The sequence below is a fragment of the Stegodyphus dumicola genome, chromosome 2, assembly GCF_044657685.1.
Source record: "Stegodyphus dumicola isolate Sdum_Otavi_A_Nest chromosome 2, ASM4465768v1".
Taxonomy (NCBI): Eukaryota; Metazoa; Arthropoda; class Arachnida; order Araneae; family Eresidae; genus Stegodyphus; species Stegodyphus dumicola.
Window position 1 is genome coordinate 140,174,404 of NC_140769.1, and position 17,782 is coordinate 140,192,185.

The 17,782-nt window shown below is 34.4% G+C and overlaps 1 protein-coding gene across 1 annotated transcript in view; it reads right to left on the bottom strand.

The window, feature by feature from the left end:
• Nucleotides 1–9,028: 9,028 nt before the first annotated feature.
• LOC118188772 (putative G protein-coupled receptor AH9.1) overlaps nt 9,029–17,782 on the bottom strand; it is a 168,626-nt gene continuing 159,872 nt past the window's right edge. Inside the window, exon 2 of the mRNA XM_035359273.2 lies at nt 9,029–12,030. Coding sequence (XP_035215164.1) covers nt 10,884–12,020 — 1,137 coding nt within the window. The 5' untranslated portion in view covers nt 12,021–12,030 and the 3' untranslated portion in view covers nt 9,029–10,883. The remainder of the gene's footprint in view (nt 12,031–17,782) is intronic.

Below are 17,782 nucleotides of genomic sequence, written 5' to 3' on the forward strand. Positions count from 1 at the left end.
AGGGTTGCCATAAAATGGCAAAGAAAGGCGGGGTTGCTACATTTGGCGAGAAATCGCCCATATGGCGACATAATTGGCGACATGCCATGGAGAACCTTCTGGAACGAATTCTTACCGGTTTAGCCCAGAATGTTCTCGAACGCAAGCCGAAAGCAACATCGGAACACAAACCGATAAACCCTGCTGGTCCGCAGTCAGTCAGTGTGTGCTTCGTCGAGAGAACGAGTGTGTGTGCCTAGTCTAGCGAACTGATAGTCAGTCAATGAGCGAGTGTCTCGAAGTCTAGCGTCGAGTTGGTTGTCGAGTGCATCGAGAGAGTCTTTTAGTGTATCGAGTTAGTGCATCGTCGAGTTTTGTCTTAGACTGCGCTGAGTCGAGAGCTTTCTGCCAAAAATTTATCGTAGGTAAGGGGATGCAGATGCATGCATTCAGAAGTTAGAACTGTTTTTAATTTTATTTTATTACTAAAATCAAATTTTCGATATCAAAAGAATTTCCCGTTGAAATTGTGGCTCAGTTATATACAGTTAGTCAATAAAGTCTGCGTACATCAAGAAAAGTAATATCAAATCCAAATTTTAAGGTGCGAAAAGGGTAGTTTCTTAAAGTTTTATTTTTTAAATATTTAGTTTCAATAAGGGATTTTGAAATTATTTAACTGTAATATTTTCATATCTAATAATTTATGCACACTAATTTTTAAAAGATAAGTGGCCAGAAATTAAAGCCTATAAAGTTTGCGTACAACGCGAAGGAGGCAGGGGATTTCTTATCTAACTTTTAAACTTCAACCTTGAGAATGCAGAGAAGGTTACACTTTCAAGGTCATTGACTTCCGAAGCAAATTTCACGTTGATTGGAAGTTGCTATTTCGCTTTTCTTTGACGAAAATGACAACCAATAAAGAAATTCCTTTAGTTACGAGACAACTAATTATCAAATTGAGAGATGAAGGTAAAACTCTTCCTTATATTGGTAAAACCATTAGAAAACCATTTTCTAGTGTGCAAAGAGTTATTCAAAACTATCTTGACACTGGTAGTCTTGCTGTAAAACCAAGATGTGGGAGACCGAAGAAGCTAACGCAGAGAGAAGAAAGAAAAATTCTTTTACGAATTAAACAAAATCCTAAACTTTCTTCTGCAAGCATTGCAAAAGACATTTTTTTTAACTAGCAACAAGAAAATTTCTACTGAAACTGTACGAAAAGTGCTGCGAAAGTCCAAATATCATAGACGCAAACCTAGGTCTAAGCCATACCTTTCCGAGACAAATAGAAAGAAAAGAATTGCTTTTGCCAAAACATATTTAAACTCTTCGCAGGACTTCTGGAACAATGTAATTTGGTCAGATGAAAGTAAATTTACAATATTTAAAGTTAATGACCACCCTATTGTATGGAGAAAACCAGGAACAGAACTGAATCTGAGAAATTTAAATTCAACTGTCAAACATGGAGTTGGCGGTGTGGTAGTATGGTAGTGTATGTCGTCGAAAGGAGTTGGAAATTTTCACATTATTGATAAAGTCATGGATAAGTATGTTTATCTGGATATTCTGAAGAAAAATCTACGAGACAATGCCCGAAATTTAAACCTTTCTAATACCTTTATTTTCCAACAAGACAACGACCCGAAACATACAGCTAAAATTGTGAAGGAATATCTCCTCTATCACACTCCAAAACAGTTGCGTACTCCACCACAGTCACCAGACCTCAATCCAATCGAATATTTGTGGGCAAAATTGGAGAAATGAATTCGAAAACACAATATTACGTCACGAAATAAGCTAATTAGTAAATTGCAGGAAGAATGGGCGAAATTTACGTCGGATGACACTGAAAAACTAGTTCAGTTAATGGCCAGACGTCTGCAAGCTGTTTTGAAGAATAAAGGATATCCTACAAAGTATTGAAGTAATGTAAAAAACTTATATTTTGCTTTTTTTTTAAAGTGTACGCAGACTTAACTGGAGGGAATTTCTGAGTTTTTTGACAAAATATATTTTTGAAAAAATGTAAAATGTATTACACTGATATTATTTACTTTTTATTTAAGCTTACAATTTTAGATAATAGAAGGAAAAAATGCAATGATTAAAATACATTTTTCTATGCTATAAGTGTTTTTTAAATTTAAAATTTAGTCTGTATGCAGACTTTTGTGACTAACTGTAAAAAAAATTCCGAAGCCCTCTTATACAGAGCTTCGGATAACTAGGATTTATCTAACAATTAAGAATTACTGTATCGTGCTCAGGTGTAATGTGAGCTTTGGTTCTTCAATGAATATTGACACTTAGAAACGTTTCTTTCGAATCACCAGCTGATAACTAAAATCAGTTGATCAATGTGCGAAATATGAAGCGTAGAGCTGAATGTAAGGCTGTAGTGTGTTAGTGATTTCAGTTCTGTTACATATGTTATTACCTATTTGTTAATGATGCGATGAACTCTTCACAAACATCTCGTGACAAATAATAGGGGGACCGGAAATTAATGTCGCTTTCTTACATTAAATTCAAACGAATACATTTTAAACAAGTTTTTATTTTTAATCAATAATACAATCACCCTCGTTATCAACAACCTTTTGCCATCTAATGTGGAGATTTTAAATGCCAGACGGTTAAAAATCAATTGGTTTTTGAGTAAAATATCTCGAGAGGACATTTTAGACATCATCCAAATTTTTAAATTTTTTGTAACTAAGAAAATGTTGTCGGGATCCGAATAAATGGAAATCCAATGCTGCGATATCGGCCGAGTATGGTGGGTGAGTATGGCAGTACCTCCCACCCCAATTCATTAATTTTTTTTCCAGTGTTCGTCTTGCACAGTGAGGTCTTGCATTGTCGTGCTGCAGAATGACGCCTTTTTTGTTGACAATTGATATTTTTTGATTAAAGATCTGTTCACTCCATCCAATTGTTCACAATAAAAATCTGCATTAACAGTTTGTACAGGTTTCAGCAATTCAAAATCAATAATTCGGCGAATACTCCATCAAACACCCAGAAGCGTCTTTTCGGGATGTAAACCCTTTGTAACCCCTATTAAAACTGCCTTTTGAGTTTTGGATTATCATATAGGACTTATTTTTTTTTTTTTTTTTTTTTTTTTTTTTTTGTTGTTTCCACTAATCAAACGATCAAGAAGCGGTTCTGTAGGGTGCCGTTGAAGCAATACGTTGTATGTGATGGATAGGTTGGCTTTGTTCTTTTCGGACAGATTATGGGGCACTCAAACACCTGCTTTGCTTATTTTTCCATTCTGCTTTAAATGTTCTTGGATGATCGACCAAGGTTGGTTAGTGTGTTTGACATGCGTTTGCTTCCACTTCTGCCCTTGTTTCTGGTGCAGGTTTCAGCAATTCAGCATGCTATGCCAAGCATGTGAAACAGTTTCTTATTTTACTTGAGTTCTGATTTTTATCATGAAGTCTAAATATTTTTTATCATGAAGCCCTAATCGGCGCAATAAATTTAGAGCTCATGTAATCCTTTTCGCCACTTCTTTCTAATCATTTTCTTTGTGTTCTCCCTGTTGCAATAAACCAGAATCAATTGTGTTTAAAGCTGAAGTTCTTTCATACAAACTACATATTTTATATATACTACTTTCGTTCGAAAGAACCGTGATCGTTTTGCCGTTTAAAATATTTATATGCGGAATTAAGAAAAGACCGAATATAATCGCACAAAGAAACTTTGTGTGTGTGAGATTATGGCAAAGCCTCGAGGGCTATCTGCCTAAGGGGAGGGATGCCTTCGTGGATGACTTTCTAAGGAAAACTGGCTCGTATACACGTTACACATGGAAAAGACCACAAAAACGCCCATGCAGCTGACCCGTTCGCAGGATTCGAAACTCGGACCAAACTACCAGTGTTCAGCGACTTTACCGCTCGGCCGCTGGTGGGCCAAAGAAACTTTGAATTTATTGTTAACCAGCAGCTATGCAGCCAGCCTCCGTCTGGCTTTTAAATGTACTGTAAAAATGCCTGAAGGGAACACCAAACGTTAAATTTAAAAACTGCGCAGAATTTCACTCTGCAGAACAACGTAATTATATATATATATAAAATAAAATAATGTATTACATGTAATAAAATTACGATGAAATAAGCAATATCCCATACAATACAAATCTTAATTATGCTAATAAATAAATTAGTCAACTTCCCGTTGCCTTCTCTCATTAAACGTCCAGTATCCAAGAGAAACATTAAATTTATAAACTGCACTGAATGAGTGCCCTCATTTTTGCAATCGGCAGCAGTGCTGATTTTCAACAGTCAGCAGCCCAGTATACAGTTAAATGAGAAACTGTTGCCAAAACCGCATTTCTTAAAGAATGAAATTATTCAAAATGATGCGATGAAATCGAAAAGATACAATTAAAAAAAATCTGATTCGAATTTGAAAAAATCGCTTTGAGGTGCACTGGCTCTTGTCTAAATTCACCTATGTACCGAATTTCCTAGTCCTAGGTCTATTAGCTTAGGTCTAGGTGTACAAAAGACACACTGACTCTTCTTGAGAGATTATTTCTGTTGCAAGTTAAGAAAAATTTGGATATACTTGTTCAAAATCATTTGTTGACACAGTATTTGAAAGCGCAATTGCAGATATTTCTGTTATATTTCAAAGTAGTAGAATGGGAATTTATCCATTGAAATTCTAATATGAATATGTTACTTTTAATTTAATAAACGACTATATTAGAATGCACGCAGTAATAGTAGTGTACCTAATAGCAGACGCGTAACGGCAGTGTTTCCTCATTACGCAACTGATGGTTTTCTGCAACAAGGTGATGCGATTCAAATTCAGCCTCACTTTAAACACAATAAATTAATCAGAATGTAAATTGAAACTATACTCCATGAAGGAAAATCGAGTTTCATGACCGTGCCAATACTTTTATGAAGGTGGTCCGACTAAGCTAATAACTGAACTTGATACACACTTTAAGCCGGGAGTCCATTGGAGAGGTTATTGCCTTGGTAAATAGATAGACTGCACAACCTACACAGAAATGGCAATATTGTTCTGAAAGCTATTCAAAGGAATTACTATTATACTGGCAACAGTGAGTGACCATCAGCACTGGGGTTTAGGACTTTTCACCGTCGCCATATCACCGTGGCCGTTTTGTCATCGGGATGTTTCGCCTTCGGGACGTTTCGCAGTCAAGACTTATTTTTCTTTACATGACTATATTTTATCTTGCCGTATTATACTCGCGTTAAATTAATTTTGTTTACAATTCCAATTTATTTATTTTAAATTCTGTTTACCTTTTGTATACTCAACAAAGGTTGCTTTTAGTATATATAAGTTATTTACAAGTATGAGATATAAAGAAATTACGCATAGTTAGTTGGAAAATTATGTCAGTATCAAAGAGAACTAGGGCTAAACTTGTGATGTATCAGAAGTTATATTATCGATTTTAAAATTATGCGGGTACAGTTGCAGAATTCCTCACTGGGTAATTTTAAGTGACTGTCGAAAGTGAAGAATCTTAAGAACTATAGTAAGCGAATAATCGCTTGAGTTTGTGTGACAGGAAACAACAAAATGGAAGAATAAAATAACCCTATATTATTCAAAATAAGATTTAACAGATCTCCGTCTTGGAGTTGTAAAATAAAGCCGACACTTGGGCTTGAACTTAAGAGACTAAGAATAATACTAAACTAATCTTAACTAAAGAAATATAGCCGAAGCTATCAAAATTCTAACAGAGTTGGCCCCTTAACGTTAATAGACTGCGAAGCTATCAAGGGCCTAAAGTACGGCCGAGCGTTATAATAGCTTATGAGAGAATAGCCTAAAAAAGGCGGACGCGTGCAGCCAGAATACCTGCTATCTCTCTCACTAAGACCAAAGAACTTCGCGGTTAAAAATCACTCTTTCTCATTATGTATTCAGACGTGATTCTAAAACTGCGTTCTGGTCGGAAGTGGTAAGTTGAAGTTAAGAATCGATAGGAAAGGAAATTTAACTGTTAATAAAATTAACATAATCCTTAGACAGTATTTACATGATTCGTCAAAATTTCTTGAAATTTTAATCGGCTAGTTCAGAGAAATCATTTATTCAAGCAGGAAATTCACATTTTTATGGAATCTAAATGGTAAAATGGAATTACTTTGGAATCTTATCAGCACCTTACTCTATTAAAATTAATATGTGTAACGGTGTATTTGTATAAACCTATAGACAAAAACATTTTATATAAAATATTTATTAAATTAAACTTATAAGGTATTTCTCCCACCTTCTTGGCATGCCTTCGTGATGCGGTGGTCTGCACCCTGGGCGCGTATTCCAAAGGTCTGCCGTTCGATTCCCGACGAAGGCGTTGCATATTTTTCATCTCACCTGCTTCCAAAAAACCTAATGTCTCGACAATGACGCCCGACCTAAAAGGGTGTTTCATGATGATTCTCCTCATCCAGGATTTGGCGATTGGGTCTCCTAAAGTACCCAGTCGCCCTTTAAAAGGGGGAGTAGCCCTTTAAAATTGGGCTGGGGATAGCTTTCTTTCTTTCTTTTTTTTTTTTTTTTTTCTATTTCTCCTACCTTCTCTAGATCATGGTGGACGTGGTGCTATACTAATTAACCATATGGTAGAGGCATAGTGCCTACGTCCCCCGTTCCTTATCCTTATCCTTATTTCTCCTACCTTCTTGGCATGCCTTCGTGGTAAGGTGATCTGCAAGTTGGGCGTGTACTCCAGAAGTCCGCGGCTCGATTCTCGGCGAAGGCGTTGCATATTTTTCATCTTGGCTGTTTCCAAAAAACCTAATGATTCTACAAACTAAACAGAGTTATTAATTTAAATCAACTAATCTGGCAAAATATAAATCAGCCGTTTAAAGAATAAGTCTTGACGGCGAAACGGCCCGACGACGAAACGGCCCGACGGCGAAACGGTCACGTCGAAATGGCGACGGCGAAGTGGCCATGGCGAATAGTCCCATTCCCCAGCACTGGGCTGTGAACACCAATGGCCTTGGCATTCATCTTCAGTTTAATTTTATCTATTAATAACCAAACGGATGAAATTTAAAGTACATTTAATTTGTAATATTTAAACAGAACATTTCACATTAACATGTAATATCTTCCATGTAATATACAGCACATTTTTATTAACACTGTTTAATTAAAAATATTAATTTTTGCGGCACTGTTTTAGTTAAAAATTTTTTCTTCCTTATTTCTGTCATCATTTTGCTTTCCAGCAAGTGCTGAGTGAGCTCCAAGAACTGTTCTAAATTTTTCTAGAAAGATGCGATTTTTTTGTTTTATTTATTTATTTATTAATGTTTTTGTTATTTTTCTTTTTGGAAGTGCTAAAGTGGGCTGGGGATAGCTTTTTTTTTTTTTTTTTTTTTTTTTTTTTTTTTTTCATTTCAGCATCTATAACGAGAAGTTAGAAAAGTTGTATGTGTGCATTTCGTCGTTTATCTATTTAGAAAGCGTCCCTTGTCCAGCGGAGAGTTCTCGTGTTAACAATTTTTTCACCTCGTTCTAAATTTTACTGCATTTTGCGTAATGTGTTTAATAGATGTGTCGTGTTATGAAACAATTTTCCCGCATGCGGTATTTTGGTAAAAAAAGTTTTGCTAATCTCACATGTTTTTCAATTCCCATGCTACGAAACTGTATTTGACAGAAGATGTACGACGAAAAGTTAACAATTGCCGATGACATGTTAGAATAAGAGTTGGGAATGGATTCGACAGAAGTAACGTGCTTTCTTTTTAGAAAAGTTCCTCAAGATGCAGAGACAGGCTACGGAAAACAGCAATCTGTTTAACCCAATTTTGAAAATGATTGCCCAATACTACTCATGGAAATCCAAAAATCTACTCTTTTGATCTGATGACGTTGAAAATACATTTCATTGCCAAAAGGCACCTCATTAAGTTACTTTCATATTATCTGACTCCATATAAACGACTCCTGAGTAATCAACTATTTCTTTATTTTGGATGAATAGCTTTCTCCTTCTTTATAAGCATTGCCCACTTGGCTATGGAAATAAGGGTAACAGGGTAAAGCATACTTCAATCATATAGAACATGTTTGTTAAGAACGAAAGCCTTGCCAAAGCAGAATTGGCTCCGTCAGACCCCAGAGGGAAAGTATACTCGAAGTTTACTTTACAGGAGCTATCCATCCAGCCTTAATGCTTTTTCGCGCATTCGCGAAATAGCTGTCGAGCCGATGTCGAAACATATCTAACCTATACTTTTTTGCGCATCCGCGAAATAGCTTTCGAAGATAGAAGGTCGCGTTTGTCAAGAGTTTTAACTTCTTTGACTCAATTTTTTCCACCGTATCGACTTAAATCAAAGCAGTGACGCGCGCGAGTAGATTAATTAATGGGTTATATATTTTGAGTAACTATATGTAGCAAATTTCGAGTTTAAATTATCGCGAAAAATTTTCTCAAAGAAATAATTCGATAAATTCTTTGATTTTGTACCGTGTTCCTCAATAATCTGTACATCTGGCTATTTGGCACCCGGACCTGGCGACAAGAACTTCTTCCTCCGCGATATAGCAGCGCAGTAGTAGTCAAAGCGGTTTACATTACTTCTATGGAAACTTTCTTACTCTACATACACGGTCCTGCTTCAGTCATTTAGCACTTAAACATCACGATAGCTCCCTCAGCAGACAGAACTCACAATATGAAATCAATGACCAAGTCTGCAATATGCGTACTACTCACGCTCGCGCTGTGCCAAGCCGGCAATGATATGTGCATAGCTATGTTACAGCACAATGCGTTGTTGGCGGTATATGTATGGATACTGGCTAATATCTAAATACCGATATTTTTATCTCCATGTATGACAATACCTGGTACAGAATCTTTTGGTTGAGTGGAATTTTGAATTTTATTTAACTCCCTAATGCTAAATTTACGTTGAATACTGAGTAGACCGGGATTTGAAATATTTTTATATTGCTACAATAATTGAATTCAGTTACTACTGGTTTGAAAAATACATTTTATTAATAACAATGAAAGACAAACTATTATTAACATTTTATTCAAGAAACACAAACATGTTTCGTAAAAATTTTAAAAGTTTACAGTCATCACAGATAATTTTAAAATGTTCGTTTGCAAAAATCCTACACCAATGCAAATATTAAAAATGCACTGCATCTGAATTTTTTTTATCGAATTCAGTTTTCAAATGCAATTTTTAAAATTTGTTAGGAAATCATTTTAAGAACTTTTTAATGCATTCAAATCATAGGAAAATATTTAATGATTCGATTCTCAATAAATACCATACAGCATATTTCTAATGAGATTTATTATAAGGACTAAGACGGTTGTAAAAGTGCAGTAATCACAGACTGAAATATTTTATATAAATAAATGATATAAATGCAAAATTTTCTCAGAGCAACAAGCTTTTATGCAATGAAACACAGATACAAGCGAAAAAATTTTAAACAATCAAATACATCATATATCAAAATAAATGAAAGAGCTTTTATATGATACATGTGTTTTTATATGATACATGTGTTCGAGTATTGATACTAATTATATAATATTGGGATACTAATTATAAAATTTTGTAATTGTTTTCTTCAAATAGAAGATATAGTGAAATAATGTACCTGATAATAATGATTGTATACTGTACTGAGTGAAACTGTACGTTACTGTATTGTGTCACTAAACCCTTTGTGTTGAAATTAGTCTAATCAGTCTACGAATTCGTCGTGGCCAGCAACTATCATTGGCCCTAACCTTGGGCACCTTACACTACAAATATATGTTACTTTATATAGCAGTTGCAGCACGCGAATTGTTTTATTACATTAGCAAAGCTAAATTGTATAAGTAAAAATTCTGCTTGATCCTTTAAAATTATTAACTATATCCTTGAGTAATTTCAAGGATACAATTTCGAGTAAAATTTTAAAAGTCGTATTTCTCATACGAAATAACATTTTGTTTCTGAGTTCTAATTATTATTAATGTCTGTTTTAAATTACGTTTTCCTCCAAAAAAGGGTCTTAGAGTGAATAAGTAGAAAAATTTTTGATAATTTGAACTTAATTAGTTTCAACAGCTGACTTGAGTATACAATGTAATTGGATTAAAATTAAATTACAATTCTAATTTAATTATTAATTAATAAAACTAATATAATTTTAGCTGAAAAATTGATATTTTTTTATTTTGTGTTATATGCGTTATGTATGAATCTAGAAAGAAATATTTGGAGGGTATTGATTTTAAAAAATTATCTATATGAGTTTTATTATATCTTTATAAGAATAATGCATAATTAAGTTTGCTTTACAATATTTTTTCTTCTAGCATTCCAAAAATTCGAATAAATGTTTTTAAAAAAACTTCAGTTAAGGTAAAGAAGCGTAGAAAATTCAGTACTTAAACAACAGAAATACGAGTTCTAATGCAGAAAATAGTTAAACAGATGCTTTAAAAGTTTATTAATTTCTTTAAAACTCCATCGTTACTAATACCATCGTAAAATGTCATAAAAGTTCTCAAATCAATAAGCATTTTACTTCCGAAAGAAACTGACAGGTACTTTTTCTCAGAATATAAATTAAAACTTGGCACACTTTCTTTACTTTATTTAACCTCCACTGCTGATTTATTATATATCAGTCTATTACGTTAATTAGTATTAATTAAATCACTAAAGTTTAAAACCATAATTTATCGAATTCATTGATCAGTTCACATCTCAGCATACTTGGGACTAGCATTTATCACACCACCAGATTAAATTAAATAGGACGCCGTATTAATTGATGCATCAAACATAAACAATTAGTTGCTAAAACAAGATTTTCCTTTAGTATTTATTGTTACTTTCTACTGATGGTTTGCTGCTTGCAGAACTTACATAAAGCGTAGGTTTTGTGCAAGTTGCTAACGCCAAGAAAGTCCTTCGAATTTCGGAACTGCACATGCAATAGACGTAAAAGTTCATCGCGTAGTTTGATAACTCTAAAACATTAGCAATAGCTCTGAATAATTGAAATCCAAAGTTGAATTCTTTGTCATCACTGTTTAGTATCGTTAAAATGGCAGCCGGCGTCATACTGATAAAGAATAGTATCACAATACCAGCTAATAAAATGATAAGCCTTTGTTCTTCTCTATATTTCTTGCTGCCATCCCTTTGCTGTTGACTAGCAGAATTGGCTGTAGACATACTTAGCATCTGCCTTCGTTTCCTGAGCGTTTTTCTGAAAGTCACTATAATGGTCGTATTCAAAACTGCTAACAGCACCACAGGACCAAGCCGAACAATCACCTCTTTGACCATGAGGTACACCTTAAAAACAGTATGCGATGCCACTGGTGTGTATTCGCATGATATATACTCAATTTTATTCGTAAATGGCACTAACACTGCGACTGGTTTCTTTTGAAAACATACTGGTATATACAAAACAAATGCACAAATGTAGGCTGCCGCTATAGAGCGCCTCGCCCGTTGAGTGTTATGCACTTCTTTAAATCTAGTTGGTAAGCACACTGAGAAATACCTGTCTATAGTTAAAGCTACAACTAAGAACACGCTGCTTGCCATGAAGGCATTCACAAGTGGCATTTCGATGCGGGAATAATACACAGCGGCAGTATACGTTCTGGGCTGCATGCCATGAAGTCTAAACATAGAACTCAAGCTCACCACAAGAGACATGAGATCAGATATGGCGAGCCAAGTAAGGTAGACGAAGGTAACTCCTTTCAGGTTAGGCCTAGTCAGAACAGCTAAGTTGATAGAATTTCCCAGAATTCCAAGAGCTATGATGACGGAACTTACGATGCCATACGCGATGAATTTTAATTTTTCCACGCTTTCGTTAGTAGTGCTTTGAAGAGCAGGAACAGTTTCAGAGAGTAAAGACAAGTTGCCCAAGGTGGTGGAGTTGGTTTCCTGAATTCCGATATGGATGCTTGGAGTTGGACACTCCCCCATCACGAAGTACCTGAAATAAGAAATGAAGGTATGTTAATTAAATTCATGCACAGTTTGATGCAAACGGTCTGCAACATTTGTACTCGCATTTTAGACGCATTTTCTGTTGAGGCATTCGTTCACATTTTAGATTTGTAAAAACTTTTCAATTCATTAAAAACCGTTCTGAATGCCTTCGCATGATTTATAATGTTTGAAATTAATATAACGAAAAAATATATTCTATATATTCTATATATCAACATTGTCATTCGTTGCAAACATTCTGCAACCAAGCTGATTTTGTAGACATTTTGCTTTGGCAAGAGAGTTAACTTTTACATTCGAATCCCGCTATAAAAAAGGACCAGACATACCGACCGAACCTTTCGACCCTTTTTAATATACTGCATTCTTAGTGTTATTTTACACTGCTGTAGCGAACCTCAAAAGGTATGAAAATCGGACACAACCAACTGTTTGGATATCTTTAATCGAAACAGTTTTGTAGTTTTAATATTTTTTTCAGAATTTCTGCAAATTTTAAAGAAACAATTACAAAATCATCAACGTTTATAATGTTAGGATGAGCATTTCATTCCCATACTGTCCGTGAAGGAAATAATTTTTTCGTTGCTTTTCGTTTATTTTCACCTTCACGTTTCTTTATGTTTTAAATATATGCGAGACAGGTGTGGCAGCTAGCTCCAGGAGAAGGAGTGTAGAATAGGCATATTTTAGGACATCATGTGATGACAGTCGCCATTGAACCAAGTTTTAGATTTTTTGATGCAAGGGAGAAAGCTGAAAAATGTGCAGTGCCCTCACTAAGACTTGAAGCCTGGACCACTCAAATAGGCGTCGAGTACACGAAAGCAAAGAGAAAGCAGGGAGAAAATACCTTACATACTGCCTCTTTTAAAGGGCGACGAGGATTAGGAACGCTATCTCCAAATTCTGGTGGTAACAAATTATTAGTTTTTATTATTATTATTATTATTTTTAAAGAAAATATCTTGGAAAATGTAGTGCTCTCGCCAAGAATCGAATACTGGACCTCTAGAATAAGCGTCGAGTATGCTTCCAATTACGCCACGAATGCATGCGGAAAAGAAGGAGGAGGTAAAAAACCTTATAAATATATTCTTAAACGTTTGGGGGATGTACAATTGAATTGGCTTTTACGAAATGCAATTTGATCCTAATTGATTTGTTTTGTTTGAGTATAAATTCTCCCGAGTTTTGGGGATTTTCCATTAAGGTGTATATATGAAAGCTTTTATAAAGGTTATAATAAATCAAAATTAAATAAAAAACATCTTTATTGAATCTTCTTTGCACAGACACAATGCTGAGGAAATTATCATCCTTTTTTATGTTATCCAGAAAAGCGAAACTCGAACATACACCGATCAGCCTCTGGAGGGCCGATTCTGGTATGAGTATAGTACGAAATTACTAAGCTTCTAAAGGAAACTTTTTTCGAAATCTCCTACGTAATTTACTGTATTTTGGGGGTTTTTAAAGTCGGTTGATGTTCTAGATAATTTGTTGCTTCTAATAATGACTGATGTTTCTGCGTTTTGGATTTTAAAGGGTGATGGAATCGATTTTCTAAACCAAACATAAATTTTAGTGATTTGAATGCAATATGAATTGAATCGAATGCAATCTGAGTAACTGTAAGTCAAAAAAATAAAAATAATCTCTTACTGAAATTAATAAGAATTCAGATTTCAATAGCTAATATTTGTTGGTACCTCAGTCCTTTCTTTAACTTTAATTAAGTTTAATAAGTCGTATACAGACTTTTCTAGTGTGTTTTGAAATTTAGTCCGATAACTTTATAATTCTTCTTGTTTCGTTTTATTCGGTACATGATAATATAATTTTTGATTACATTTTGATTACATTTTGATTGCTTAAAAATTCCTTAATTCAGTCTTTTCAAAACTGTTGGATGACTGCGCGTTCGTTACATTATATTATGATGGGTTGCTGGGCATAAGTCGTTCCGGCGATATGGAAAGATTTACCATTGCGGGAGAAATATAAGATCTTCATTTTATATTATATACTGCGTCGCAAATAATCTTAAGGACTGAGCAATTTTAAAGCAATAAATGTAAAATTTCATGATGAAATCTTAATTTTAATAACCTATCTGTAGGCATAAATCAAAATAGATTTAGTTATATGTTTAGTTCATATGATAATTTTTTTTTTCATATGTGCTGTATCGGGTACATCACTCAAGTGTACTAGGTCGTAATACTTGTTCGTTATACTGGAAGAATAGTAATTCATTTAGTAACATAGTAGAGACATTAGGTCATTTTAACAGGATACGTGAAAAGTGAGGAATGCCTTCACTGGGACTCGAACCTGAGCCTCTCGAATACGAATACACGCCGAGTGTGCTGCCATCATACTACGAAGGCATGGAAAAAGGATGGATAAAATACCTTATAGCATAATCAGCAATCATCTTCACAGCATAACAAATTTTATGTTTAACAAAAACAAAACAAGTTACAAGAATGCAAGCGTTCGCACGCGAGTACCAGCAGTATTCCATTAATAACTGATATATACAGGGTGTTTATAAAGGAATGGTGAAGATTTAAAAATTAATAATAAATCTATGTATTTCTTTATATGGGCAAACCTTACATCATCAGAAGCGGTAACTAACCAAGGTTTTGATGCATTAACCACAGTTCTTCAATATGTGGACCCTTGGTGACATGACGCACATCACCATTCACCATTATAATTAAATTCTTCCCAAGTTCAGTATAGCATGTCGGAAGTGACGGTCTGCAGTGCATGCTTTACCAATCACAAACTTTCTCAAGGATCACGGGCATTGGCGGTATATAAACTTGGTCTTTAAGAAACCCCTAAGGAAAGAAATAAAGTGGTGTTAAATCTGGCGAACGGGCTGGAAGGGAAGAAAGTTGTTGTCTGTGGCAGCAGGTTTACGCGTTGGTTAAGAGCATCATTAAGAAGCTCTCGCACATTTCTGAAAAAATGGAGCCAGCACCGTCCAGTTGCAAAATGTAATCATCATAACTAATGTTCGGTTGGAGTAACGACCATGTTTCCAACATGTCTATAAATGAGTCACCGATAACAGTTTCTTGTTCTAAGAAACATGGGTGAGGGATTCTCCCACGGGACACTGCACAGGAAACGTGCACGAAACTCCCGCTAGATGAAACCACTGCACATCTCAGAACGGAAAACACAGAAAGTTTTTTCCTGTTGCGGCGCCATCTTGGAAACTGACCCTGCTGCTGCGCTGTGCGCATAATGAGCACACAGCAGGTAGCGCATGAGAAACTTGGACAAATGGCAATGCTTACGGTATAGGTTTTATTAAAGGTAAGGTAAATACATCGATTTATTTACATAATTTTTGAAACCGCACCATTCATTTATAAATACACTGTAGATACAGTTACATTTGCATAGATGCAATTTCTTTACAGTTGAAGTTGCAGTTTTAGGTATATGAAGTAATGCAATTAATTAAATAGTTAAAAAGTAAATAACATTTCAAAAGTCCAGTTATGGTTAAACCGCCACATATATTTATTGCAAATAGCATAGTAACACATGTTTTTCCTAAGTCATACGTTACTTGCTACACTACAGATTAATATTTCGCTTTTTATTAAAATTATATCTTTTTATTTTATTTCATCTCTTCGCATGATGCATTTTTGGCAAATAGAGCTGAAGATTTTCAGTCGCAGAAGAACATGGGTACTTAAAAATCTCTCTCGAAATGCATATTTTTCCGGATTTTTCTAATGGCTTCGTTTACAATATAATTAAAATGACACTTCATTACACAATTCTTCATTAGCTTATATATTTCAAAAACTCTTACACTATTAAACATTGTCCAAAAAAGTTTTAATATAAGCCAAAATATGTTCTTTAAAAACATAAAGAAACTGTCATAAATTAAACTTCAATATTTTCGGCCTATCCATCTTCCTTCTATATTAAGTAAAATGTATGAAAAACGTTTCATCAATAGAATCAAATATATTAAAACAACTAAGTTTTTAAGCTAGCATCAATATGGATTTCACACCGTATATAACACTCTATATGCATTTGATAAAATGAAATAAGAAAATTGATGATAATAGGAAAAAGAGGAACTAGCACAGCCCTCTTAAGCCGTGATATTAAAACTGCTTTTAATAAGCTTTGGTTACCAGCAATAAATAAAAATCTGATGTGTACACCACATAACTTCCTTGTAAAGAATATTAAATTATACGCATTTTGTCTTGCATCTCATTTAAACTTATTGGATTGAATTAAATCTACTTCGTCGACAACGCGTAAACCACAATAGAATAAATGCATTCTTTAAAATTCATTCTATTTGTTTACCATAGCGATACTGTGGCGCTTGGTTCACTTAACAGTATTATATTTCGTTCATATTATAATTCAGAATGCACAAAATTTATATCATTTAAAGAATTATCTAATCGTTGCCACATGTTCAATTCAAATACTATAATAAAGCTAGAAAGATGTATAAAAGAAATTAAACAAACAAAACAAAAAAGAAACAGTTTTTCACAGACGATTGAGTACTTCTCATTCAATTAATTGAGTTCTCACTTCGCGACAAGGCAAAATTACATAAAATGTCTATCTGTAATAAAAATTACGAAGTAAATCTTAAACACTTATTTCCTGGAAAAAATTCCAGAAAGGATTAAGCATGATTTAATTCGCAATAATAAATTAAGGCGTTATATTTGTTGTTACGAAGCTAAGTTTCTCTAGATTGGCAACAAATCCACTATTCTGCTGTTTCAAATGTAAACAAGCAATGGCAGCCATCAAAAACATTATTAGGCTATACATACGTACGTACGTACATATGTTCGTACAGACGCTAAATTCGCTTCAGAATTCATTTTAAAGCAGTTTTATAATTTTTTTGGAGGAAAAGAGTCTTTTATTCTGTCCTTGAGTACAGATATCACGCAAAAACATCGTTAAATTGCCTTCGATAGCGGTCAAAATGGATATTTTCGTTGAAATATGCTGCCTGAAACTTTTTGCGATTACAATACTTCCTTTTTACTTCGTACAAGGAAGTAACAAATAAAAGGCTGCCCTCAAGGGTCTTGTGCGGGTCCTGTATGATGAAATTTTACTTTTAACAGAATTTTTTAAGCTGACTAGCGAAATTATGCGACTGTGCAGCACGCGGATGATACTACTTACTCGGATAACACTGTATCTGTTCTTAAAGGTAACGCTAGAAAATAAATGGAATATCACTACAATACTATTACAAACTTGATATTGTTAATCGATATTAGGCAATTAATTAATATTATACATATTAAGCTTTTGTGCGATGGATATACGTTTTTCGAAATATAAATTAGTCAATAAATCTTCAGATTTAATTAGGAATAAATTTGCTGGAAAATGAAGCTTTAACTTAATTTCAAACTTAATGGAAAGAGGTTTGGTTTAATTAATTATGGCAAAGGACACTAAGGCTATCATTCTAAGGGAAGGATACCTTCGTGGAGGACTTGCTAAGGAAACTGACTCGTATGCGCGTTACACATGGGGGAAAACACGAGAACTAGCATGCAGTCAACCCGTTCGCCTGGAATGAAACCCGGATCAGAGCTACCAGTTCTCGTCGACCTTACTGGTCGGCCGCTGGTAAGACAAATGGGAAAGAGAATTAAATTTGTTAAGAAATTTAAATATTTAGTTTTAAT